Here is a 27,544-nt window from a genome sequence, read left to right as displayed (position 1 = left end):
GACAGAAGCCAAGAAGTCCCGTGATGGCCATCTGCCAGCTGAGACTGGGGAAGCCGCCACAAGGCTCCGTAGCAGTGCACAGGGCTCGGAGCCAGGGATGCTGATGGAGTAACTCAGTTTGAGGCTGAAGGCCCGAGACCCTGGAATTGGGGGTGGGAGGAGCTGCCAGTACAAGTCCCCAAGTCTCGAGGGTGGATTACCAGGAACTCTGATGTCCACGGGCAGGATAAGCAGGGTGCCCCAGCTCCAGAAGAGAGTGAACACGCCTTCCCCCTGTGTTTGTGCTCCATCCAGGTCTGTAGCCAAGTGGTTAGTGCCAGCCCACCTGGGATGAGAGTGGACCTTCTCTACTGAGGCCACTGATGGAAATGCCAGTCTCTTCTGGAACCACCCGAGTTTACTCCTTCAAGTATACTGGTCCTTATTTCTGAAGCATTTACCCAGCAATGATGCTTTAAGAAATATCTGGGTACCCATTAATGTAGTCAGATTGACAGCTCAAGTTAACCATCACAAAAGCTTTTGCTAAATATACGACTCTAGGTTAACAATTTTTCCTTTCTTGAGTTTAACTTTTCTCATTATTCCTCCATTAAGTGCCTTAGCTCTTAGAACATTCTCTTATTACTACTGTCACCAATTTGACTAAAATAAGCCTTGCTATGCTTCTCTATGTGTATTCTGCTTGGAGTTCAGTCATTAATTCATCATTAATAATTCATTAATTCATAATATTTCGGCCACTATTTCTTCAGATATTTTTCTGTGCCATCATTTCCTCGGACTCTAGTGCCTAGTATTGTGTCAGAAGGCATTGAAACTATTTTTTTTCCCCAGGATTTCTTGTCTTTTTTAGATAAGGCTGTTTATTTTGTTCTTCTTTCACATTTACTCATCTTTATATCTTTTTTTTAAAGGGTTTGTTTTAATTTATTTGAAAGGCAGTGTGACGGAGAGGAGAGACAGAGAGAAAGGGATCTTCCATCCACTGTTCATTCCCCAAATGGCTGTTGCCAGCTAGGGCTAGGCCAAGCCTAAACTGGGAACCAGTAACACCATCTGGGTCTCCCACTTGGCAGGAGCCCAAGTACTTGGACCATCTTCTGCTTTCCTGGGTGCATTAGCAATGAGCTGGATTGGAAGCTGAGCAGATGGGACTGGAACTGTTGTTCTGATATGGGATGTTGGCATCAAAGGCTGTGGCTTAACCCACTGTACCACAAGACCAGCCCCTATAATCTTTATTTCTGAAGCATTTTGTCTTCTGTTATGATTGTGGCAAACATTTTTTAATTTTTCAGAATATTCTTTTTAAAAATGGTTTTCACCTCCTGAGATTTTCCTATGTTTTACTCCTTTTATATTCCTGCTTTTTTAATTTCAAGGTATTTATAATAACTTAAAACCCTTGCCTGCTAATTGCATCATGTATATAATTTTTGAGTCTATTTTGGTTATTGGCTGATTTCTCTCCTGGTTGTGGGTTATATTACTCATTTCTTATATCTAGTAATTTTCATTAAGTGCTAGATAGTGTGAATTTTATGTTGCTCTGTGCTGTAATTTGATGACTTCCTTTTCTGAGTGTTGATATAGCAGGCAGTTCATTTATAGCTGGATTAGCTTGTTCAAGATGTGTGTCTGAACTTTGTTAAGGTTTGTCTAGAGTAGCTCTATTCCTAAGGGGGTCTTTGTGATGCCTCTGTGCAAGGTCTGGGTGTTGAGAGAAGTCTTTCTATTCCTACATCTCTAAGCACTACACTGGGTCTGAAATCTCCATTAGTTTCACATTTCCTCAATAGCCATTTCTTGCTAAGCCCTCTGGAGTCTTTTCCTGCTCATGCATGATTTACTATTTGGTCAAAGTCTTAAAGTAAGCCCTACACAGAATTCTGGAGTTCTCTGTCTAGCTCCCTCATGCCTAAGTCCCAATATGCATGTTCTACCTAGCTCAGGGGCTCTGAACCCCAATGTCTGTCTCCTCTCCTCAGTGAGGCATGCATTATATTCTGCTTGGATTCCAGTATTCTACACCAGAAAGTGCCTCTGACTGGAAAACGTATATATGGAGAGAAATTAACATGTAACACTTTCTCTCTGTATTCTTGAACCATCTACTTATATTTCTTTAAAAAACAAATTAGAAAGGTTAAATAATTTATCCTGAGCAAAGCCTGGATTGGGACTAAAAATTACTTATTTCTAAAACTTACACTCTCACCCCTGCCCCAGAGTATATTTTGCTGTTGCCTGGATCTGTCCTGGAGCTGTGGCCTGGGAACTTCCATCAGTTCCCAGAAATGTCCCTGGCCCCTCCTGGGAGTGGGTCAGGTGTCACGGAGAGCAGACTAGAAGGTGGGAGGCCTGACGCAGGGGTGTGGCTGCTAGAGCTGAGCCTTGGTTCCTGAGAGGTGGCAGAGGCTTCTGCACAGGGCCTGGCCTGTGCCTGTGCCTGGTTTCTCCAGTCACCAAGTTGCCTCTGAACCTCATGAGGCAGCAGGAGGATGGGCAGGGGGCTCGTGGTCAGTCTATACTAGAGTAAGTGTTAAGAGCCACCTGGGGCTCCAGAGATGGCAGCTCTAGGGAGAGTGCTGCTCTCCTGACCACCTGCTGGCCGTGTCCCTACAGCTTGCTCAGACACGGAGACGCGTGCTTCCTGCCGGAGGAGTGCCCGTGCACTTGGAAGGGGAAGGAGTACTTCCCTGGGGACCAGGTGATGTCTCCCTGCCACACCTGGTAAGTGAGGGCCTCCAAAAGGCCCAGTCTTTCTCAGGGATCAGCATGGGCATGGGTGCATCAGCATGAGTCGAGTCTAGCATTTCTCTTCCACTAGGTTCACATTGTGTGTGTGTGTGTGTGGTGTTGTATGGGTGTGTGCGCACATATGTAAGTGTAGTCATAGAGGAGAATATTTGGGGGTATTTTGTGAATCTTTACATTAATGTGAGTTTGTTCAGATATATGAATGTGTATACAGGCATAGTTGTAACCATAATGTATTTAGATGTTTATATGAATATGTAAATGTGGGTGCAAGTCTAAAATGCGTGACTGCACATGTGACCGTGTATGTACATAGATGTCTATAAGAAGGCAGGTGTTCGTAAATCTGATAGTGAGTATATACAGTTAGGAATTTGTGCATGTACAAATGTGCTCATATATATATATACACACACATGTACATTTTGTACTTATGGATTCATTAGTATGTGCGGACATGTATATGCAAAGTATGTGAACATGGGTATCCATATTTGTAGTCATGTGTGAGTGAATGTGTAAGTGTGCATTTGTATTTACCTGTGAATATGTACATGCCTCTATACAAAAGCGAGTATACACATGAACACATTCGTATGTTGAGAAACATAAGTATACACATGTGGGAGAGGGTGCGCCTGGGCTGGACTCGGTGGAAAACAGACTCGGGGCTAGTTGTAGGGCCTGCCTGGGGCCAAGCAGCAGGGGGTAGAGACTTGGTTTCCTGAAGGAGAGAGTGCTGGGTGAGGGGGTGGGAAGTAACAACTGGTACCCTGATGCTGGAAAGCAAACTCACTGTTTCAATGTTGAGAACAGCTGGTAAGGGGGTGTGGCTGATGTGAGCCGGAGCCCAGGGTGCTGGGACCCAGGGTCCAGTAGAGAAACTCAGGTCCCATCTTAGGGGCCACTCCAACTAGCCCCAGTCATTGTCCAGCGCCAGGGTTAAAGCTGTTCTGTTTCTCTGTCCACGGGGCAGCCATGGCACTGTTCTCTGTGTTAGCAGCAAGGTCACAGTCAAGCCCATCTATTCCAAGGCCGATTTCCCGAGATACGTGAGGGTGGAACTGAGCGCCTGAGCCCTGGCTGGTTGACAACAGAAGTCCCAGGGACGCGAAGCTTGGGCAGGCTGTGTGCTCGACTGTTTGCAGGCTTTTGTGACTGGTGGGATGGCACCTGCATGCGGCAAGAGATCGGGGCTGCCTGACTTGGCCTTGCCCAGGGGTGCTGGTCCCCAGGGACCGACTCTTCCACCACCTCACAGGGTCCCACAGCCGGCAGACAGCGGCGTGGCTGAGCTGTGCTGCATCCTCTGCTGTGAGCACAAAGCCTGCTTGGGAAGCAGGCCCGGTGCAGGAGATGGCGAGGAGGAGCCAGGGCCAGGGCCAGTGTTCCGGACTATCTCAGGATGTGGAGCCCTGATACAAGCAGGCTTCTCTTGCCCCTGGAGAGACTGACCGGCCTTGGGGTGCTCGTCCTCTCTCCCTGCAAAGAGCAGACTCCTGCTCTGCACCTCCGTTTGAAGCATTCCGCCTTCATAATCCGTGTCAAACCTCTCATCACCCACCCCTTGAAGGACAATACTGCATGTCCCAGGCTCTAGCTGCCCTCCAGAGTGGGGAGGTGGGGGCCGGAGCTATGGTTGGGCCCGTGCGACTTGAGCATTTGATAGGATCTCCTAACCAGGATGAGGCTTGCCTGCCTGCCCATCTCTTCCAAGTCTGTGTTCCCTGACATCGTATGCTGGCAGCGTGAATTCAGCCACAGTGGGCAGATTGAGAGCATTGTGTGTACAGCCGAGCTGTGAGTCATGTAGTGTGTGTGTGTGTGTGTGTGTGATTGGATGTGTGTACAGGCTTAGGAAGGTGCACAGTCAGGGACTGAGTGTGTCTGAGGCACACACCCTGGCGCCGTCACTCCTGGAGCCCCAGTCATGCCCCTTCACTCCTCAAGACCTGTCACTCCTTCCAACCCTACTCCTGCCTTTATTCTTGGGAGTTCAATGTCCAAGAGATGAGTGTTAGTTATCCTTTCATCACTTCAATTAAAACACTGGTGAGAAGCCACTTGGAGGCGGAAGCAGGTGTATGTCAGCTTATTGTTTGGAGGGTCACAGACCAGGACTGGACAGCCCATTGGTGTGGTATTGGAGGAGACTGGCTGTGGCATAATGCAGGAAGGCTGGCATGGTGGGGCAGGAAGCAGATGGTGGCCAGGTCCAACTAGCTTGCATAACCAGCTCTCATGGGAACTGCCTCCTCCCGGCCGGCCCCTCATGGTCTGAAGACCTCCTGGATGCCGTAATGAGATCAAGTCTCTGCCTTTAACCCATCAATCATGAACACGAATCCAGTAACCATTCACATAAGACTTTGAGGTCCAAGCCCTCAATTCAGGGAACTTTGGAGAACAGGCAAGCTGTTACCCAATAAACTGCTGCTAGTATCTCCAGGCATCTCAGCTTCTTCATTTTCCTTCCTTCTGATGATCTTTCTCCATACAGCTGGAGACTTTGTTATTCTCAATAACAACCAGTTCATATCCTGACTTCCTGTGTCTCACCCCACCTGCTCTCTGTCTACGCCACTGCCTCTGGGCCCCTGATGCACTCCATACTTCAGTGCCACGGAGGTTTCCAACCCATGCACTCCCCACGTCTCTGTCGCCTTTTACCTCCGTGATGCCTTCCCTCCCCTTTGGCCTAAGCCCACGGTCTAGCCCCTGCTGATGCCTCCCTACATTGACCCGCAGTTTCCTGTGACCTCTCCTGCTTTGCTTTACTGTTTTTGCAAAGCCACAACCCTGGTGACATCCAGCCTGTTGCTTCCCCGGTCCCTGCACTCACACAACTGAGTGTGGCTGGAGGGATGCACCAGACCAGGCGGCCAGGGCTCAGTCTGGATTTGTGACTCTGAACCTGAGGAAAGCCCTTGAATCCGAAAGACTCTCTTGCTGTACTTCCCTGGTCTTGGTTATTCTTTCATCCTCTGTGTCTGTTTCCATTCTGGCCTCGCTCCTTAACGCCCTGTCGCTCCCCCACCCCATTCTCAGCGGATGGTCTTCCTTCCTGTTGACTGAGCAAAGTGAAGCCATCACTTCCATTGCTTCTCGACCTTTTGGCTAAGATCAAGTGTAGGAGAGAACCTTCCAGAATCTGTCCTCTGCCTTGCACCTGTGCCCCAGGTGGACCAAGTGTCTGCTCCCCTCTGAGGTTTTTCCCTTCCCTCATGCCCCCAGTCCCTGTCCATTCAGCCACCCAAGTGTGTCACTATAACAGCTCACCCCTTTCTCACATCAAATCCATTGGTCACTCTCTACTTCATCATTTCCATTGCACACAAATATGTGTTTTGGAAAACTTCCAGCCTCCTAGCAGCTGCTCCGCTTCTCTTATCATTTGTTGCCAAATTTCTCAAAGTTGTCTATCCTTGTTTCTAAGACCTATTCCCCCAGGCCAGCGATGTGGCGTAGCGGGTGAAGCCAATGCCTGCAGCACCAGCCTTCCATATGGGTGCCCATTCAGTCCTGGCTGCTCCTCTTCCAATCAAACTCTCTGCTAAGGCCTGGGAAAGCAGTAGAAGATGGCCCAAGTCCTTGGGCCCCTGACCCGCGTGGGAGACCTGGAAGAAGCTCCTGGCTTCAAATTGGGGAGTGAACCAGCGGATGGAAGACCTCTCTGTCTCTGCCTCTCCTTCTCTCTGTGTAACTCTGACTTTCAAATAAATCTTTTTTTTTTTGAAGACTTATTCTCCCAGCCTCCCTTGAGCCCGCTTAGTGTTTCCCTGGCCATGCCCCTGAAACTGGTCTCTCTGTGTGTTCTTGTATCCGGTGTTCACTTCTTGCACCTCTTCTTCCTGTTAGCAGCACCTGACACCGTGGCTCACTTGCTGGCCACGCCCCCTCCTCCGTGCCTGTACTCACGTGGTTTCCTCTTCTCTGTTGCGGCTCCACCCCTCCTGTGGTCAACTCTCTCAGCCTGGTCTTCTGGCCATGAAGACACCCTCGTTTCTGTGTTTAGCCCTCCATGGTTAACACATCTGACCACCCCCTCAGCCCCTCCACTTGGGCGTCTTCGCACTCCCATGTCCCCAGCAAAACAGCTGGACTTTGCCCTCACACCTGCTTCTCCCTCAGCCTCCTCCCCCTGGGCTGATGGTGATGTCACTCTTTTGATTGCTTGGGTTGAAAAGCCTGGGTCACCCATGAATCACCTCTTCACTCTCCCACATCCAAGCTGTCAGCTCCTCTTGGTTCCACCTTTAAAACACTCAGAATCTGACGACTTCTGGCTCTTTCCTCCTCTCACCCTGAGCGGCCCCCATCTCTTCCCTGACTTGGTGCTGCCACTGTCTCACCACTGGCCTTCTGTTTCCCTGTGGTCCTCCTCACCTCAGACTCTGCTGCAGCCAGACAGGACGTACATTGGATATGATCACGCCCTCCCATGACTCCTTCTCCTGTTCCTAGAAAAACTGACATTCCCACAGCAGTTTTCTCAGACCCATTTCATCCGACCCTCCGTTACCCTCTAAATTCCTCTTCTGTTCTCTCACCTGGTGCTCTCTGTTCTGGCCATGTTGTCTTCTGAGTGTTCCCAGGGCTTTTGCATGGACTGTCGTCTGCAAAAACACTCTTCTTCCAGCTGCCTGTGTAGTTAAGTTTCTCATCTTTAAGTCTGCTCACGTGTGCCCCCACCACACTGTTTAGAATTGTAATCCACTCCCACACACATTCCAAATCCCCTTCATCCTGTCCCCCAGCACTATTCGCCTTCTAATATACCATATTATTATTTTTAAATTTTGGTTTTTTTTTACATTTTTTATTAAACTTTTATTTAATGAATATAAATTTCCAAAGTATAGCTTATGGGTTACAATGGCTTCCCCCCTCCCATAACTTCCCTCCCGCCCGCAACCCTCCCCTTTCCCGCTCCCTCTCCCCTTCCATTCATGTAAAGATTCATTTTCAATTCTCTTTATATACAGAAGATCAGTTTAGTATATATTAGTTTGTTTTAAGATTTACTTATTTGAAAGGCAGAGTTACATAGAGACAGGGAGACAGATCTTCTATCCTCAGGTTCATGCCCCAAATGGTCACAGCAGCCAAAGGGGAGCCGGCCAAAGCCAGAATCCCAGGGCTCCATCCGGGTCTCCCACATGGTGCAGGGACTAGGGACCTGGACTATCCTCAGCTGCTTTCCCAGGTGCCGTTAGCAGGGAGCTGGATTGCAAGTGGAGCAGCTGGGACTCGAACTGGTTCCCATGTGGGATGCTGGCATTGCAGGCGGTGGCTTTTCCCGCTATGACACATTTGCTGGCCCCTGTTTTTAATTTTTAGTGTATATCTTTCCCCTCTGGCAGAGGGCTTTTGTTGTTTTGTTCACTAATGTATCTCAAATTGGAATTAATGAACGAATGAATGAAGTGGTGAAGAGTATGGACTTTTGAGTGAAGTAGATCTTGGTTAATCTCAGCTCCATTATGTCTTGGCTGCATATCCCTGAACTTCTCTGAGCCCCAGAGTCCCCTTTGTGAAGTGGGGGTCACAATCCTGTCCCCTAGGCTTCTGCTGGAGGTTGGTGATGTTCACTGACCCGCTTACCAGGGCACCCTCTGCCATAGGTGTGCAGGTAGGGGCAGCTGTGCCTTGCCAGCTGATCTGGGCATGTGTGTTTCAGCATGTGTCAGCGGGGCTCGTTCCAGTGTACCGTGCACCCCTGTGCTGCCACCTGCACAGCCTACGGTGACCGGCATTACCGTACCTTCGATGGGCTCCCATTTGACTTCGTGGGCGCATGCAAAGTGCACCTGATCAAGGTGAGTAGCTGCCTGTATCTTCCCAGTGGGCTCCGAGGGGACCCAGAGCAGCTGGGCCACAGATATGTCAGTGCACGTGACCCTCTGGACCCCAATCTGTTGCTTAATCAGGTGGGTAGGAGCAGGTGGCTGATCTAAGTTGCTGGATATGGCTGCTGGCAATGGAAAAAAGCCCAGAGGAGCAAGCCTAGAGCTGGACAGAACCCACCAGGCAAACGCCATTGCTGGTGCACTGCCAGTCATGGCCTTGCCCTCTGCGTGCCAAGGCTTTTTCTGTCTGTAAGAGTCAGAGTTAAGACTTCCTTGAGCTTTTTTTTCCCCCCTGTGTATTCCTGGTAGTCTCCCGGGCTACTTTTGTAGTTTCATTCACTTATTTCTCATGGGAACCTTACAAGGCTGAATTAATTAATACTACATTACGGGTACAGAGACTTGGGCTTGGTGGACTCAGGGGACTCGCCCGAGGTCCCACCACTGGGTGGTGGCAGCACAGAAGTCAGGTTGGAGGGTTTTTGTTTGCTTGTTTGTTTGTTCCTCCCCCCACCTCCCCAGAAACCTTTTATTTAAGGAATCAAACTTCATGCTTTAAATAAATACAACTTTAGGAACATAGTGATTCTTCCCACCATACCTACCCTCCACCCACACTCCCACCCCTCCTCCTCCTCCCTCTTCTATTCTCATTTTTATCTTTTACTAAGATGTATTTTCAATTAACTTTAAATACATATTATTAACTCTATACTAAGTAAGGAGTTCAACAAATTCTATGAAAAAAAAAAACTGTTCCTCAGCAGTCAAGACAAGGGCTGTTCAAAGTCATTGCATCGCAAAGTGTCAATTTCACTTCTATAGATTACATTTTAGGTGCTCTAAAGTTATCACAGTTCAGGGAGAGCATATGGTGTTTGTCGTTTTGGGACTGGCTTATTTCAGGATGTTTTCCACTTTCATCCATTTTGTTGCAAACAACAATATTTCATTGTTTTTTTAATTACCACCATGTAGTATTGCATTGTGTACGTATCCCATAATTTATGCAGTCTTCAGTTGATAGGCATTTAGGTTGATTCCATGTTTTAACTATTGTGAATTGAGCTGAAATAAACATGGGGGTACAGATAACGCTTTCATATGCTGATTTCATTTCCCTTGGGTAAATTCCCAGGAGTGGGATGGCGGGGTTATATGGTAGGACTATATTCAGATTTTGAGTTATCTCCATACTGTCTTCTACATTAGCTATACAGTTTGCTTTAGCACCAACAGTGGATTAGGGTACCTTTTCCCCTCCACATCCTTGCCAGCATTTGTTGTTTGTAGATTTCTGTATGAAAGCCATTCTAACAGGGGTGAGGTGAAACCTCATTGTGGTTTTGATTTGCATTTTCTTGATGGCTAGTGATCCTGAGTATTTTTTCATGTGTCTGTTGGCCATTTGGATTTCCTCTTTTGAAAAATGCCTAAGTCCTTTGTCCATTTCTTCACTGGGTTGTTTGTTTTGCTGTTGTTGAGTTTCTTGATCTTTTATATTCTGGTTATTAATCCTTTATCAGTTGCATAGTTTGCACATAATTTCTCCCATTCTGTTGGTTGCCTCTTCATTTTGCTGAGTGTTTGTAGTGCAAAGGCCTTTCAATTTGATATAATCCCATTAGTTAATTTTGGCTTTGATTGCCTGTGCCTCTGGGGTCTTCTCCAAGAACTCTTTGCCTATGCCAGTATCTTACAGGGTTTCCCAATGTTCTCTAAGAATTTTATGATATCAGGTCATAGATTTAGGTCTTTGATTTTGAGTGGAATTTTATGTAAGGTGTAAGGTCTTGCTTCATACTTCTGCATGTGGAGATCCAGTTTTCCCAGCACTATTTGTTGAAGACTGTTCTCGCTCCAGGGACTGATTTTAGCTCCTTTGTCAAAAATAAATTGGTTGTAGATGCATAGGATGATTTCTGGAATTTCTATTCTGTTCCATTGTTCTTCCCATCTATTTTTGTACCAGTACCAGGCTGTTTTGATTATAACTGCCCTGTAGTATGGCTTGAAATCTGGTATTATGATGCCTCCAACTTTGTTTTTGTTGTGTAAGATTGCTTTAGCTATTGGGGTCTTCTGTGTTTCCATATGATTTTTTTTAAGTTTTATTTATTTATTTATTTGAAAGAGTTACACAGAGAGAGGAGAGGCAGAGAGAGAGAGAGACAGTCAGACAGACAGAGAGGGGTCTTCCATCTGATGGTTTACTCCCCAACTGGCCGTAACTGCTGGAGCTGTGCTGATCTGAAGCCAGGAGCCTCCTTGGTCTCCCATGCGGGCGCAGGGGCCCAAGGACTTGGGCCATCTTCCATTGCCTTCCCAGGCCATAGCAGAGAGCTGGATCAGAAGAGGAGCAGCCGGGACTAGAACCAGCACCCATATGGGATGCCAGTGCTTTGGGCCAGGGCGTTAACCTGCTGCGCCACAGCGTTGGCCCCTCCATATGGATTTTAGCATCATTTTTTTTTTCTATATGTGAGAAGAATGTCCTTGATATTTTAAATGGTATTACATTGAATTTGTAAATTGCTTTTGGTAGTATGGACATTTTGATGATATTCATTCTTCCAATCCATGAAAATGAAAGATTTTTCCTTTTTTGGTGTGTCTTCTATTTCTTTCTTTAATATTTTGCAGTTCTTATCATAAAGATCTTTGACATCCTTGGTTAAATTTATTCCAAGGTATCTGATTTTTTTTTTTTTGTAGCTGTTGTGAATGGGATTGATCTTAGAATTTCTTTCTCAGCCATGGCATTGTCTGTATATATCAAGGCTATTGATTTTTGTGTGTTGATTTTATATCCTACCACTTTACCAAACTTTTCTATGAGCTTCAATAACCTCTTAGTGGAGTCTTTGGGATCCCCTACATATAGAATCATGTCACCTGCTAATAGGGATAATTTGACTCCTCCTTAGCAGTTTGTATCTCTTTGATTTCTTTTTCTTGCCTAATGGCTCTGGCTAAAACTTCGAAGACTATATTGAATAGCAGTGGTGAGGGTGGGCATCCTTCTCTGGTTCTGGATCTCAGTGAGAATGCTTCCAACTTTTCTCCATTCAGTAGGACTCTGGCCATGTGTTTGTCATAAATTGCCTTTATTGTGTTGAGAAATGTTTTCTTCTATTTGTTTAAAGTTTTGTTTAAATTTGTTTAAAGTTTTCATCATGAAAAGGTGTTACATTTTATTAAATGCTTTCTCTGCATCTATTGAGATAATTATGATTTTTGTTTTTCAATTTTTAATGTGATTTATCATATTGATTTGCAAATTTTGAACCATCCCTTCATACCAGGGATAAATCCCACTTGGTCCAGGTGAATGATCTTCCTGATGTGTTGTTGGATTTGAGTGGCTAGTATTTTGCTGAAGATTGTTGCATCTATATTTATCAGGGAAATTGGTCTATATTTCTCTTTCTGTGTTAAATCTTTTTCAGGTTTAGGAATTAAGATGATGCTGGTTTAATAGAAGGTGTTTGGTAGGATTCTCTCCCTTTCGATTATTTTGAATAGCTTGAGAAGAATTGGAGTTAGTACTTCCTTAAATGTCTGGTAGAATTTGGCAGTGAAGCCATCTGGTCCTGGGCTTTTTTTTTTTTTCCTGAGTCTTTATTACTGATTCAATTTCCATCTTGCTTAAGGGTCTGTTTATGTTTTCTGTGTTTTCATGGATCAATTTAGGTAGGTTTTATGTGCCCAAGAATATATCCATTTCTTCTAGTTTTCCTGATTTGTTGGCATCCAGCTCTGTGTAGTAATTTCTGATGATTCCTTTTATTTCTGTTGTTACTTTTCCTTTTTCACGTTTAATTTTATTGATTTGTGTCTTCTTCCTCTCTTTTTGTTTAGTTAGGCCAGTGGTATTTCAGTTTTATTTATTTATTTTTTTAAAAACAGCTTTTCATTGTGCTGATCTTTTTTAGTTTCAAGTTGGCTTATTTCTTCTCTGATTTTAATTATTTCTTTTCTCCTAGTAGTTTTGGATTTGATTTGCTGCTGTTTTTCTAGGTCCTTGAGATGCATTGATAGCTCACTTATTTGGTACCTTCCCAATTTCTTGATATAGGCACCAATTGCTATAAACTTTCCTCTTAATAGTACCTTTTCTGTATCCCATAAGTTTTAATATGTTATATTGTTATCTCCATTTGTTTCCATATTTTTTTTTATTTCTCAATGACCCACTGTTCATCAGGAGCATGTTGTTCGGTCTCCATGTGTTTACATAAGTTCCAGAGATTCTTGAATTATTGGTTTCCAGTTTCATTATATTGTGGTCTGAGAAAATGCATGGTATGACTTTGATTTTTTTTTTTTTAACTTGCTGAGACTTGCTTTATGGCCTAGCATGTGGTCAGTCTTACAGAAAGTTCCATGCACTGGTGAGAAGAATGTGTTCTGCATCTGTAGGATGAAAAGTTTTGTAGATAATCTGTTAGGTCCATTTTTGTCTATTGTGTCAATTAACCCTGTTGTTTCCTTGCTGATTTTCTGTCTGGTTGATCTTTCCATTGCTATAAATGGAGAATTAAAGTCTCCCATTACTATTTATTAGAGTCTATGTCTCCCTGTAGTTCCATTAACATTTCTTTTAAATAGCCAGGTGCCCTGGAATTGGGTGCATATGTTTATAATAGTTACATCTTCCTGTTGAGTTGATCCTTTAATCATTCCATAGTGCTCTTCTTTGTCTCTTTTAACAGTTTTTGTTTTGCTGTCTATTTTGTCTGGTATTAGGATGGCTATACCAGTTCTTTTTTGGTTTCTTTTTTTTTTTTTTAAGATTTTATTTATTTATTTGAGAGGTAGAGTTTCAGACAGTGAGAAGAGACAGAGTTCTTCCTTTGTTGGTTCATTCCCCAAAATGGCCACAACAGCCAGAGCTGTGCTGTTCCAAAGCCAGGAGCCAAGTGCTTCTTCCCAGTCTCCCATGTGGGTGCAAGGGCCCAAGGACTTGGGCCATCTTCCACTGCTTTCTCAGGCCATAGCAGAGAGCTGGATTGGAAGAGGGGCAGCTAGGACTAGAACTGGTGCCCATATGGGATGCCAGCGCTGCAGGCGGAGGATTAAGCTACTGCGCCACAGTGCTGAACCCCTTTTTTGGTTTCTGTTAGCATGGATTATCCTTTTCTGTCCTCTCACTTTTAGTCTGAGTGTGTATCTTTGTTGGTGAGATGTGTTTCTTATAGGTAGCACATAGATGGGTTTTGTTTTTTAATCCATTCAGCCAGTCTATTTCTTGGTTTTTTTGTTTGTTTGTTTTTGTTTTGTTTTATTTGACAGATAGAGTTAGAGAGAGAGGGAAAGGTCTTCCTTCTGTTGGTTCAAACCCCAAATGGCCGCTACGGCCAGCACTGCGCCGATCCGAAGCCAGGAGCCAGGTACTTCCTCCTGGTCTCTCATGCAGGTGCAGGGCCCAAGCACTTGGGCCATCCCCCACTGCCCTCCCAGGCCACAGCAGAGAGCTAGACTGGAAGAGGAGCAACCGGGACTAGAACCTGGTGCCCATATGGGATGCCGACGCCACAGGTGGAGGATTAACCAAGTGAGCCATGGCGCCAGCCCCCCCAGTCTGTATCTTTTAATTGGAGAGTTGCAGCCATTTACATTCAAGGTGTCTATTGATAAATAATGATGTGGCCCTGCCATTTTTCCATAAATATTCTTACTGTTTACTTTGGATTTCCTTTGTACTTTTACTGGGAGATTTCTGCCTTCACTTTCTTTCATAGTGATGACCATGCTCTGTGTTTCTGTGTGTAGCACATCCTTAAGCATCTTTTGTAAGGCTAGGTGAGTAGTGACAAATTCTTTCAGTTTGTATTTGTTATGGAGAGTCTTTATTTCACCTGCATTCATAAATGAGAGCTTTGCCAGGTATAGTATTGTGAATTGACAGATTTTCTTTTTCCTCTTAAGACTTGGAATCTATCTCACCATTCTCTCCTAGTCTTTAGGGTTTCTTATGAGAAGTCTGCTGTGAGTCTAATTGGAGATCTTCTAGAAGTAATCTATGTTTCTCTTACGCACATTTTAGAATCTTTTTTTATGTTTTATATTTGATTTTGATGATTTTACTACAATATGTCGTGGTGAAGATATTTTCTGGTCATGTCTATTAGGAGTTCTACGTGCTTCCTGAACTTGGACATCCCTTTCTTTCTGCAAAATAGGGAAGTTTTTTGTAATTATTTCACTAAAAAGGCCTTCTAATCCATTCTTTCTTACCTCGCCTTCAGGAACTCCTAAGACCTATAGTTCGGGTCATTTGATAGTATCCCATAAATCTCTTACACTGTTTTTTAGTTTTCTAATTTTTTTTATCTGACTAAAATTTCCAGAGATTTGTCTTCTGACTTGGATATTCTTTCTTCTGTCTCATTGAGTCTGTTCTTAAGGCTTTCCACTACATATTTTATTTGTTCTATTGAATTCTTCATTTTCACTATTTTATTTTTATTTCTCTTTAAAATTTCAATTTTGTGGGAAAAATTTTCCTTCATGTCATGTACAGATTTCTTTAGTTCATAAATTTGCTTCTGATTACTTCTAAGTAATCTACAATCAATTTTTTTGAATTCCATTTCTGGCATTTCGCTATTCTCTTCATCTTCATGTTCTGGTATTGAAGTGTTGTGTTCTTTTGGGGGTGTCATTTTGTCTTCCTCATTGTTTCTTGAATTGCTACATTTTTAGACATTTGTGGGACATTTTTTTTCCCTCTAATGGCTTTTTTTTAAACCTTTTATTTAATGAATATAAATTTCATGAGTACATCTTTAGGAATATAGTGATTCTTTCCACCATACCTGACCTCCACCCCCAACTCCCTCCCTACCTCCTCCTCCCTCTCCTATTCCCAGTCCCATTCTCTGTTAAGATTCGTTTTCAATTAACTTTATACATGAAGACCAACTCAATATTAAGTAAAGATTGCAACTATTTGTACACCCACACACATGAAGTATAAAAACTTTGAGAGCAAGTTTTATAGTTAAATCTCATAGTATGGGCTGGCGCTGCAGCTCACTAGGCTAATCCTCTGCCTGCGGCACCGGCACCCCTGGTTCTGGTCCCTGTCGGGGTGCTGGATTCTGTCCTGGTTGCTCCTCTTCCAGTCCAGCTCTCTGCTGTGGCCCGGGAAGGCAGTGGAGGATGGCCCAAGTGCTTGGGCCCTGCACCCGCATGGGAGACCAGGAGGAATTACCTGGCTCCTGGCTTCGGATTGGCGCTGTACGCCGGCCGTAGCAGCCATTTGGGGGGTGAGCCAACGGAAGGAAGACCTTTCTCTCTGTCTCTCTCACTGTCTAACTCTGCTGTCAAAAAAAAAAAAAAATCTCATAGTAACTCATTTAGGACAGAGATTCTGCATGGAAAGTAAGTGCACAGTGACTCCTGCTATTAACAAACAGCACTTTTATGGATGACATCAGTGATCACCTGAGGTTCTTGACATGAGCTGTGAAGGCTATGGAAGCCTTTTAAGTCCACTGTCTCCCTCAGTATTTAAGCAAGGCATAAGCAAAGAGGAGTTCTCTCCTTCCTTCAAAGAAAAGTACATCGTACTTTGATGGCCCCTTCTTTCCACTGGGGTCCCCCTCATGGAAATCTTTCATGTAGAATTATTATTATTATTATTTTTTTTTTGCCACAGTATCTCGGCTTTCCATGCCTGAAATGCTCTCATGGGCTTTTAGCCAGACCAGAATATCTTAAGGCTGATTCTGAGGTCAGAGTGCTTTTAAATCGATTATCATTCTATAAGTCTGCTTTTTGGACTGCTTCCCGTGTTGGAACATTCTCTCCTTTTTAATTCTATCTATTATTATTATCGAACATTTGATCTTATTTATATGATCCCTTTAACACTTAATCCTATCTGTATGATCACTTTAACACTTAATATGGTTACTTTAACACTTAAGGTGGCATTTCTGCCACCCAGCTCATTGGAATTGGGGTCCCATGCGGAATTTTTAAACTGTACACTTTTTAGTAAGTCTGTAGAATTGTATGCAGAATTATGTGATTTTACAGCTACAAACTTCCTCCTCCCTCTCTTATTCCCACTCTTTAACCAAGATCTATTTTTTCATTTGACTTTATACACATATAATTAATTCTATGTTAGGTAGAGTTCAACCAATGGTAATGAGAAAGAAAATGATAATAATAAAACAGTTCCTCATCAGACAGGACAAGGGCTGTTCAAGTCATTGCTTTTCAAAGTGTCAATTTCACTTTTACCTGTTTCCTTTTAGGTGCTCTGTTAGTTATCACAGATCAGGGAGACCATACTGTATTTTTTTCTTGTGGGATTGGTTATTTCACTAAGTATGATGTTTTCTGGATTCATCTATTTCATTGCAAATGACAGGATTTTAATTTTTTTACCACTGTCTAGTATTCCATGGAGTACATATCTCATAATTTCTTTATCTAGTCTTCAGTTGACAGGCATTTAGGTTGATTCCATGTTTTAACTATTGTCAATTGATCTGCAATAAACATGGGGGTGCAGATAGCTTTTTTTTTTTTTCCTGATTTCATTTCCCTTGGGTAAATTCCCAGAAGTGGGATGGCTGGGTCATATGGTAGGACTATACTCAGGTTTCTAAGGTATCTCCAAACTGTCTTCCATAGTGGTTTTACCAGTTTACATTCCCACCAACAGTGGATTAGGGTACCTTTTTCTCTACATCCTTGCCAGCATTTGTTGTTTGTTGATTTCTGTATGAAAGCCATTCTGACAGTGGTGAGGTGAAACCTCATTGTGGTTTTTGATTTGCATTTCCCTGATAGCTAGTGATCGTGAACATTTTTTCATGTGTCTATTGGCCATTGGGATTTCCTCTTTTGAAAAATGCCTGTTTAAGTCCTTTGCCCATTTCTTAACTGGGTTGTTTTGTTGTTATGGAGTTTCTGATCTCTTTGTACATTCTAGTTATTAATCCTTTATCTGTTGCATAGGTTGCAAAGATTATCCCATTCTGTTGGTTGCCTCTTCACTTACCTGACTGTATCTTTTATAGTACAAAAGCTTCTCAATTTGATGTAATCCTGTTTGTCAATTTTGGTTTTGACTGCTTGTGCCTCTGGGGTCTTTTCCAAGAAGTCTTTGCCTATGCCAATGTCTTGCAGGGTTTCCTCAATGCTCTAATAATTTGATGGTATCAGGTCATAGATTTAGGTTTTCAATCCATTTTGAGTGGATTTTTGTATAAGGTATAGGTCCTGCTTCATACTTCTGCATGTGGAAATCCAGTTTTCCCAGCAACATTTGTTAAAGAGACTGTCCTTGCTCCAGAGATTGGTTTTAGTTCCTTGGTCAAATGTGAGTTGATTATACATGTTTGAATTGATTTCTGGTATATCTATTCTGTTCCATTGGTCTATCCATCTGTTTTTGTACCAGTACAAGGCTCTTTTGATTATAACTGCCTGTAGTATGTCTTGAAGTCAGGTATTGTGATGCCTCCAGCTTTATTTTTGTGCTGTAAGATTGTTTTAGCTATTTGTGGCCTCTTGTGTTTCCAAATGAATTCCAGCATCATTTTTTTCTAGATATGAGAAGAATGCCTTTGATATTTTGACTCGAATTACATTGAATCTGTAAATTGCTCTCAGAAGAATGGACATTTTGATGATATTAATTCTTCCAATCCATGAACATGGAAGTTTTTTTCCATTTTTTTTTTTGTATCTTTTTCTATTTCTTTCTTTAGTGTGTTGTCATTCTCATCATAGGTATCTGACTTCCTTGGTTAAATTTATTACAAGGTATCTGATTTTTTTGTAGCTGTTGTAGATGAGATTGATCTTAGAATTTATCAGCTGTGGTATTGTCTGTGTATGCAAAAGCTATTTTTTTGTGTATTGATTTTATATCAATATAAAATGCTACTTTGCCAAACTCTTCTATGAGTTCTAATAGTCTCTTGGAGTGTATATATATATATATATATATATATATATATATATATATATAATCATGTCATCTGCAAATAGGGAAAGTTTGACTTCCTATTTCTGAATTTGCATCCTTTTAATTTCTTTTTCTTGCCTAATGGCTATGGCTAGAATTTCCAGGACTATATTGAAGAGCAATGGTGAAAGTGAGCATCCTTGTCTGGGTCTGGATCTCAGTGGGATTGCTTCCAACTTTTACGTGTTCAATAGGATGCTGGCTGTGGTTTTGTCATAAATTGGCTTGATTGTTTTGAGGATTGTTCCCTCTAAACCCAGTTTTCTTATAGTTTTCATCATGAAAGGGTGTTGTATTGTATCAAATGCTTTCTATGCATCTACTGAGATAATCATATGGTTTTTGTTCTTCATTTTGTTGATGTGATGTGAGTGTTGAACCATCTCTGCATACCAGAATTAAATCCCACTTTTGGTCTAAGTGGATGATCCTTCTGATGTGGTGTTAGATTTGATTGGCCAGAATTTTGTTGAGGATTTTTGCATCTGTGTTCACCAGAGAAATTAGTCTGTAGTTCTCTTTCTCTGTTGTGTATTTTCCAGGTTTAGGAATTAAGGTGATGGTTGCTTGATAGAAAGAATATGGGAGGATTCCCTCTCTTTCTGTTGATTTGAATAACTTGAGAAGAATTAGAGTTAGTTTTTTAAATGTCTGGTAGAATTCAGTGGTGAAGCCATCTGGTCCTGGTCTTTTCTTTGTTGGGAATGTCTTTACTACTGATTTAATTTACATCTTGGTTATGGGTCTGTTAGATTTTCTATGTCGTCATTGCTCAATTTGGGTAGGTTGTATGTGTCCAGGAATTCATCCATTTCTTTTAGGTTTCCCAGTTTGTTGGCATACAGCTCTTTATAGTAGTTTCTGATGATTCTTTTTATTTCTGTGGTGTCTGTTGTTTCATTTCATTTTTCATCTCTAATTGTATTGATTTGCATCTTTTCTCCTTTTTTTGTTTAGTTGGGCCAATGGTGTATCAATTTTGTTAATTAAAAAAAACCAGCTCTTCATTTTGCTGATCTTTAGAATTGTTTTTTTGGTTTCAATTTTGTTTATTTCTTCTTGACTTTTTCCTTTTCTTCTGCTAGTTTTGGGTTTGGTGTGTTGTTATTTTTCTAGATACTTGAGGTTCATTGATAGTTCATTTATTTAATGCCTTTCCAATTTCTTGATGTAGGCACCAATTGATTTAAACTTTCTTCTTAACACAGCTTTTGCTGTTTCCCATAAGTTTTGATATGCTATATTGTCATCTTCATTTGTTTCCAAAATTTTTTTTATTTCTCTTTTGATTTCTTCTGTGATCCACTGTTCAATAAGGAGCATGTTTAGTCTCCATGTGTTTGCATGTTTTCTAGAGATTCCTGAGTTGCTGGATTCCAGCTTCATTGCATTGTGTTCCAAGAAGATGCATGGTATGATTTCAATCTTTTGGTAGTTGCAGAGACTTGCTTTAGGGCCTAGCATGTCATCAATTCTAGAGAAAGTTCCATGCACTGGTGAGAAAATGTGTATTCAGTGGCCATAGGGTGGAAGGCTCTGTAGATATCTGCTAGGTTCATTTGATCTCTAGTGTCAATTAAATCTGTTTCCTTGCTGATTTTCTGTCTGGTTGATCAGTCCATTGCTGAGAGTGAGGTATTGATGTCTCCCATTACTATTGTGTTTGGGTCTATCTCTCCCTTTAGATCCATTAACATTTTTTTAGATAGCCAGGTGCCCTATAATTAGGTGTATATACATTTATGATAGTCTCATCTTCCTTTGAATTGATCCTTTAATCATTATATAGTGCCCTTCTTTGTCTCTTTTAATAGTATTTGTGTTAAAGTCTATTTTGTATGATACTAGGATGGCTACACCAGCTCTTTTTTGGTTTCTGTTAGCATGGATTATCTTTCTCTATCTTTTCACTTTCAGTCTGTGTGCATCTTTGTTGGTGAGATGTGTTTCTTGTAGGCAGCAGATAGATGGGTTTTGTTTTTTAATCCATTCAGCCAGTCTGTATCTTTTAACTGGGGAGTTGAAACCATTTATATTGAGGGTAACTATTGTTAAATACCGACTTTGCACTGCCATGTTTTTGTCAGTAGTCTTAATAATGTATTTTGGGTTTCCTTTGTGCTTTTGCTGGGTCCTTTTCTACGTTCATCTTCTTTCATGGTGGTGTTCCTGTCTCTGTGTTTCTGTGTATAGCACATCCCTGAGCATCTTTTGTAGGGCTGGGTAAGTAGTTACAAATTCTTTCAGTTTCTGTTTGTTGTGGAAGATCTTTATTTCTCCTTCATTCATAAATCAGAGCTTTGCAGGGTACAGTATTCTGGGTTGACAGTTTTTTCTCTGAGGACTTGGAATATATCTCTCCGTTCTCTCCTTGCCTGTAGGGTTTTTTATGAGAAGTCTGGAATGAGTCTAATTGGTTTTCTTCTGAATGTGATTTGACATTTCTCTTGTGCACATTTTAAGATCATTTATTTATGTTTTACTGTGGTGAGTTTTACTATGATGCTCATTGTGAAGATCATTTCTGGTGTGTCTGTTGGGATTTCTGTGTACTTCCTGTACCTGGATGTCTCTTTATTTCTCCAGCTGGTGTAGTTTTCTGTTATTATTTCATTAAGAAGGCCCTCTAATCCTTTCTCTCTCTCCACACCTTCCAGGATTTCTATGATCTGTATGTTGGGTTGCTTGATAGTATCCTGTAAATCACCAACCGTGTTTTCCAGTTTTCTAATTTCTTTTTTCTGGTCTGACTGTAATATTTCCAGAAATTTGTCTTCTAGTTCTGAAATTCTTTGTTCTGTCTCACCTATTCTGTTGTTAAGGCTTTCCACTGCATTTTTTATTTGGTCTATTGAATTCTTCACTTCTAGTATTTTGTTCTGACTTCTCCCCCCTCTTGCTCTTTTTTAGATTATTTATTTATTTGAAAGTCAGATTTACACAGAGAGAAAAGGAGAGGCAGAGAGAGAGAAAGAAGTCTTCCATCTGCAAGTTCACTCCCCAATTGGCTGCAATGGCCAGAGCTGCACTGATCCAAAGCCAGGAGCCTGGAGCTTCTTCCAGGTCTCCCACATGGGTGCAGGATCCCAAGGACTTGGGCCATCCTCTACTGCTTTCCTAGGCCATAGCAGAGAGCTGGATCAGAAGTGGAGCAGCCAGGTCCTGAACTGGCACCCATACAGGATGCTGGCAATGCAGGTGGCGACTTACCCACCACACCACATTGCCGGCCCCCCCGACTTCTCTTTAATATCTTAATTTCTTGGGAGCATTTTCATTTATTGTGAATTTGCTTCTGAGTGCTTCTAAGTAATCTGACAATTAGTTTTCTGAATTTCATATCTGGCATATGCTCAGTCTCTTTGCCTTTTATTATTGAGGAGTTAGTTGTAGTGTTCTTTTGAGAGGCTCATAGTGTCTTCTTTATTCTTATTTTTTATTTTTTCCTTTGTTTTTTTTGCATTTGTATATGTGTGTGTGTGTGTGTGTATGTATTTGGGGAAAATATCTTATGTGGCTTCTTTCTGTCATGAGCTGCTGTGTTTGTGCATTTGAAGTAGAAGTACAGAGCGCCACCTACTGGAGCCCTGCTCACTTGTCAATCCTGGTGGAAGCGGGTAAGAGCTCTGGTTTACTTAGCCCCACCTACTGGGACCCAGCTCACTTCTCAATGGTTGATGGACCGGCTCAAGTTTTCGATATTCAGGACTTTTCTTTGTTTTTAAGCTTGCGTAGCAAAGAAGAAGTTCTTCTGCAAATGTTGTGGACCTCGTACCTGGGTGCTGGGGTGTGGAGGGGGTGGCCCCCCTGCAATTGATGCATGTGTGCTCGGTAGGCTAAGGCTTACCTTTGGATATGTAAAAAGTCAAGATGACTTCCCTCAGCTGACTGCAGGTCTGGAGGTAGGGGAGCTGGTCTGTGGAGTGCCTGACCTCTGTTTGCTTTTCTATACCTTCTCTTCCCTCCCTCCCACCCGGCATGCAATTTCAAAAGCAGTTTGCCAATCTCCCCCTCCCACTGTTATTTGTGGCCCTGTGGGCTCGAAATTTTCCAACTAACCTGGTCCCCTGGGGGCTGGGCGCAGCCACCTAGATCCGTACCACCACTGCATACTTCTGCTTCCCTTTCTTATTTGCTCTTTCAGCGTGGACCTGCCCAGTCTGTGTTGGTCTCCTGTGCTTCCTGTCATGAATTTCCAAAGGCTCTATCTCTAGTTTGTATCTTCTCTCCTTTTTAACTTTCTATTTTTTGCTTCAGGTGACCTGGCTCATCCTGCTGCTATGCCACCATCTTGAAGCTCTCTCCTGTGATAGCTTTTGTCTTTGGACTATGCCTCTGTGGCTTAATGGAGTGTTGGCTGTTTCATTGAACACCCAGAAATGTGTTGTGGGTGTGGTCAGGGAGCTCTGTTCAGTGCTTCAGGATGAAGGAAGTGTCTAAGGTGATACCCAAGTTGTGTGTGGTGAATCTTTTTTTATAATCAGAGGGGAGGTATGTCTAGCTCTGTTGATATATTCTCACGCTCACCTCCACTCCTCAAAGGAGACCAACACCTGGGTACAGTGGGTACAGTTTTCATCCACACTGCCATAAGGACCACACAAAGGATCTGTACAGTCATGTGTGAACATGGATCCCACAGCAATGATCCTTACCAGGGAATCAGGGAGCCCCAAGCATGTGGAGCTGCCCACAGTCATCACCCAAAGACCCAGCCACACCCGTGCCCTCCCACACAGACAGTGTTTTCACAGTCCCAGCACAAGAGCCTCCCACAGTCATGAGCACCCAGCCCCCTGTGAATTCTCCCAGCCAAACTGAGGCATCTCTGTTCAGCTGGTTGCTGGGCACGCAGGCATGAGCTGGTGCAGCCATTATACATGTCACTGCTGTCTGGTGGTCAAAGTGAGAGAAATGTGCCCCCTTTTTTTCTCTAGGGTGGCAGGTACACTATCATCCACAGAGCTCCAAGCTGGACTCATGCCTGGCCTTTCCCACAGCTTTGTCACCAGTGACTTGGGCTGCTGCAGCCCGGTTTCACCTCACTCCAAAGCTGGTGCTGAGGTTCTCAACTGCTGGGGTCCTGAGTTATGTGTGTCCACACCCCACATAGGTCCACAGTGTCCATCTAATTTGCATGGGGTTTCCTCTGTCATTTTCTCCTTAACTCTTTCCTGAGACTGCACTCTCTCCACTTTTTTTTTTTTTTTTTTTTTTTTTTTTTTTTTTTTTTTTTTTGGCCAGGCAGAGTGGTCCGTGAGAGAGAGAGAGAGAGAGAAAGAGAAAGGTCTTCCTTTTTCCATTGGTTCACCCTCTAGTGGCTGCTGAGGCTAGCACACTGTGGCCTGCACACCGCACTGATCCGAAGCCAGGAGCCAGGTGCTTCTCCTGGTCTCCCATGCAGGTGCAGGACCCAAGGACATGGGCCATCCTCCACTGCACTCCCTGGCCACAGCAGAGAGCTGGCCTGGAAGAGGAGCAACCGGGACAGAATCCGGCACCCTGACAGGGACTAGAACCCAGGGTGCTGGCACTGTAGGTGGAGGATTAGCCTATTGAGCCACGGCGCCGGCCTCTCTCCACTTTTTTAAAACTGTTTTCCCCTAGACTGGAGCAGTAAGCTCCCTCCCTATTTCACTATCTTTGAAGGTTTGTTCACTGCAGGAGTCGTGTGTGAAAGGCCTCAGCTTAACTGGAGGAGGGGAAATGGTGATGTGGGGTGGCATGATAAAGGTGGGGTCGTCCCAGAAGGAGAGGGAAGGTGTCAACAAGGCAGGGGGGGCATACTAGGTGCAGCCAGGTCCTTGGTTTTGCTAAGAGGCAGTCCCTCTCTCCAGGTAAGAGTCATGGCATGGTGATGACAACAGCAATAACAAGCACAGAACCTTCTTGGAGTCCTGTGCGTGGGGCAGGCACTGCCCTGGGAGCTGTCCCCTGAGCTCAGTCACATTGTGAGCTAAAGCTTATTGACCTCATTTTCTCTTTTTTCTCTCTCTCTCTCTTTTTTTTTTTCTTTTTCTTTTTTTTTTTTTTTTTTTTGGACAGGCAGAGTGGACAGTGAGAGAGAGAGAGAGGGAGAGAGAAAGGTCTTCCTTTTGCCGTTGGTTCACCCTCCAATGGCCGCCGCAGCTGGCATGCTGCAGCCGGCGCACCACACTGATCCGAAGGCAGGAGCCAGGTGCTTATCTGGGTCTCCCATGGGGTGCAGGGCCCAAGGAATTGGGCCATCCTCCACTGCACTCCATGGCCACAGCAGAGAGCTGGCCTGGAAGAGGGGCATCCGGGACAGAATCCGGTGCCCCGACCGGGACTAGAACCCGGTGTGCCGGCGCCACAAGGCGGAGGATTAACCTATTGAGCCACGGTGCCGGCTAGACCTCATTTTCTTTTATTAATTCCAAAGACAGTGCAAACCCTTCATGAACATTTAAAATAATATAGACATGCAATAAAGACAAACATCTCCCTTTTCCTCACCTCTTCCCATTGCCTCCTGAAGAACCCCTCCCAGCAGGAGAGAATCCTTCAAGACCACCTTCTCGGAGAGGGATGTGATTTAGTTTCTGTGAATAGGACCCCACCAGCTTTTTTTTTTTTTCACTTTGTAGTGTGCCCCGAGCGTTATCCCCTACACCCTGTGCATACTTTTCATAACAGCTATGTGGGATTCTATAGAATGTAGCGGCATCCCTCCGTGCCTGTGGGAGTTTGGTTTGGGGACTCCTCTTGGAAACTGCAATCTGTGGACACGCGTGTGTCTCAGATGCGTGTAGGATTTGCATAGGACCTGTGACGTGCTCTCACATGCCTGAATCATCTCTGGATTTCTTATGGTTTCCCCGACAATGTAAATGCCATGTACATAGTTATACTGTGGTGTTTAGGGAATGATAACAAGAAAAGTCTGTACATGTTCAGTAAAGACCATTTTTTTTTTTTTGGCTGTTTCCACCCCCTGGTTGGTTGAGCCCTGGATGTGGGACCCCAGGGATATGGAGGTGCACTCCAGGTTGTCCTGTCCCCCATTGAAGAGCTGTCCCCAGGACTTACATGCTGTTGCCAATACACGGGTGGATGTCTTCCTAGCTTTTTGGTGTGGTAATGTAGTGGACAGAAGTGTCTGTGTGTGACCTGTCACTCACTCAATGCTGGCTATCTGCCCTCCAGAAATGGTTTTCATCAAGCGTGGATATAAAATCATACCCCTACCCCTTCCCCTGTCCACACCTGGCATCCCTAGTCTTATTTTAATGACTTCACTCCCTCAACAGATCCTCTGGGGTGTCGCTACACGCTAAACACTGCACTAGGCACCCGAACATGAAGTGAGTGCCCCGGCTCACCCAGCTCATAAGAGGAAGTGGATTGCAAACTGCTGCCGAGCCTCTGTCCGTCAGCCCTGTGCCTCCTGGCAAGGGCGCTCGTCTCCCTGGTGTGACCGCACTCACTTGTTCTCCCCCCAGAGCACGTCAGACGTCAGCTTCTCTGTGATCGTGGAGAACGTGAACTGCTACGGCTCCGGCGTCACCTGCAGGAAGTTCATCTCCATCAGTGTCGGGGACTCGCTCGTTGTCTTTGACGACGACTCAGGAAACCCCGTAAGGGCCCATGCAGGGGAAGGTTGTATGGCCGTTTGAAGATTATCAAGAGCTGAGGCACTGTTGAGTGAGGGGCTCAAGCTGCATTCCTTGGCCGGGGTCTGGAACACAGAAGCCAATGTCAGGACACGAGGGAGGAGGCTGTGTTGGTGAGGCCCTGGCGCTGGCTAGTGACTTGCAGCCAGGCCCAGCTGACCTGGGGTGGCGGGGAAGGGGCACATGGGCCTCAGGACTGTCTCTCTCTGTCCTCCCCTGCTGCCCCCAGAGTCCCGAGAGCTTCCTGGATGAGAAGCAGGAGGTGCACACATGGCGTGCGGGGTTCTTCACGCTGGTACACTTCCCGCGGGAACACGTCACCCTCCTGTGGGACCAGAGGACCACGGTGCACGTCCAGGCGGGGCCGCAATGGCAGGTAGTCACAAGGGCATGTCTCTCAGGGGGCTTGGCACCTGCAGGGGCTGAACCAACTCACTGGGTGTCGAGGTGTCGTATGGGAGCCGCTGCTCACAGATAGGGCACACCTCTGTCCCACCCACCCTACCGCACACTGCCCTGCCTTCCCCTCCCTCTCCAGACAGTGGCTCCCCTCTGCTCATGCCTGCCCCTGACTCTGGGGTCCTCTCCTCTCTCAGGGCCAGCTGGCAGGCCTGTGTGGGAACTTTGACTTGAAAACCATCAATGAGATGAGGACCCGGGAGAACCTGGAGCTCACTAACCCCCAGGAGTTTGGCAGCAGTTGGGCTGCAGTCGAGGTAAAGCCTCCCCCAGGCTGCTCATGCCCCTCGCTCAGATGAGCACTGGTCGGACCTGAACCTAGCCTGAGATGGAGGGAGAGAGACTGGGCGTGACACTGCTCCCGCACGTACTGTTGGCCCCTGACTGCCATTCCGAGCCCCACACTCTGCATCATCCAGTCTCACTAATTCAGCCAGCTGCCCTGCCTTGGACCAAGCCCCTGTGGGAGGTTGAGGGGGTTGGAAAGGAAGCAAAGTTCTGTCCCAGGAGAGTCGGCCACCAAGTGCGGGAGGTGAGGCTAGTTGGTGTGTGACCATCTTATCCGTCTCTCTGGCTCCACTCCTATCACCAGGACTGATACGGAGGAGAGACCAAGAGGGATTGGTGTAGGTTCAGTCAATCAGAGAAGACTTCCTGAGGAAGGTGGCTCCTGTGGTGGTACTTAATAGCCATAGTTGAGCAGAGAAGCATGTTGGAGAAAAGGCAGAAATGAGGGGGCTGTCTCTGAGGTCTGGGAACTGTTTGAGGCTGCCGCGCCGTGTGCCAGGGGTAGGGTCAAGATGAAAACAGCCCTGAATTGGGAGCAGGGGACCTGGTTTCTT

The 27,544-nt window shown here is 44.4% G+C and overlaps 1 protein-coding gene across 1 annotated transcript in view; it reads left to right on the top strand.

Annotated features, from left to right (window-relative positions):
- The window catches only part of OTOG (otogelin), a 92,020-nt gene that overhangs the window by 24,870 nt on the left and 39,606 nt on the right, over positions 1 to 27,544 (top strand). The window contains exons 24-28 of the mRNA XM_062197498.1: positions 2,629 to 2,736; positions 8,444 to 8,582; positions 26,073 to 26,207; positions 26,473 to 26,619; positions 26,840 to 26,959. Coding sequence (XP_062053482.1) covers positions 2,629 to 2,736; positions 8,444 to 8,582; positions 26,073 to 26,207; positions 26,473 to 26,619; positions 26,840 to 26,959 — 649 coding nt within the window. The remainder of the gene's footprint in view (positions 1 to 2,628; positions 2,737 to 8,443; positions 8,583 to 26,072; positions 26,208 to 26,472; positions 26,620 to 26,839; positions 26,960 to 27,544) is intronic.

The sequence above is a fragment of the Lepus europaeus genome, chromosome 7 (assembly GCF_033115175.1).
Source record: "Lepus europaeus isolate LE1 chromosome 7, mLepTim1.pri, whole genome shotgun sequence".
NCBI lineage: Eukaryota > Metazoa > Chordata > Mammalia > Lagomorpha > Leporidae > Lepus > Lepus europaeus.
Note: the sequence above shows the minus strand (reverse complement) of the source record. Positions and strands in the feature narration are given on the sequence as shown.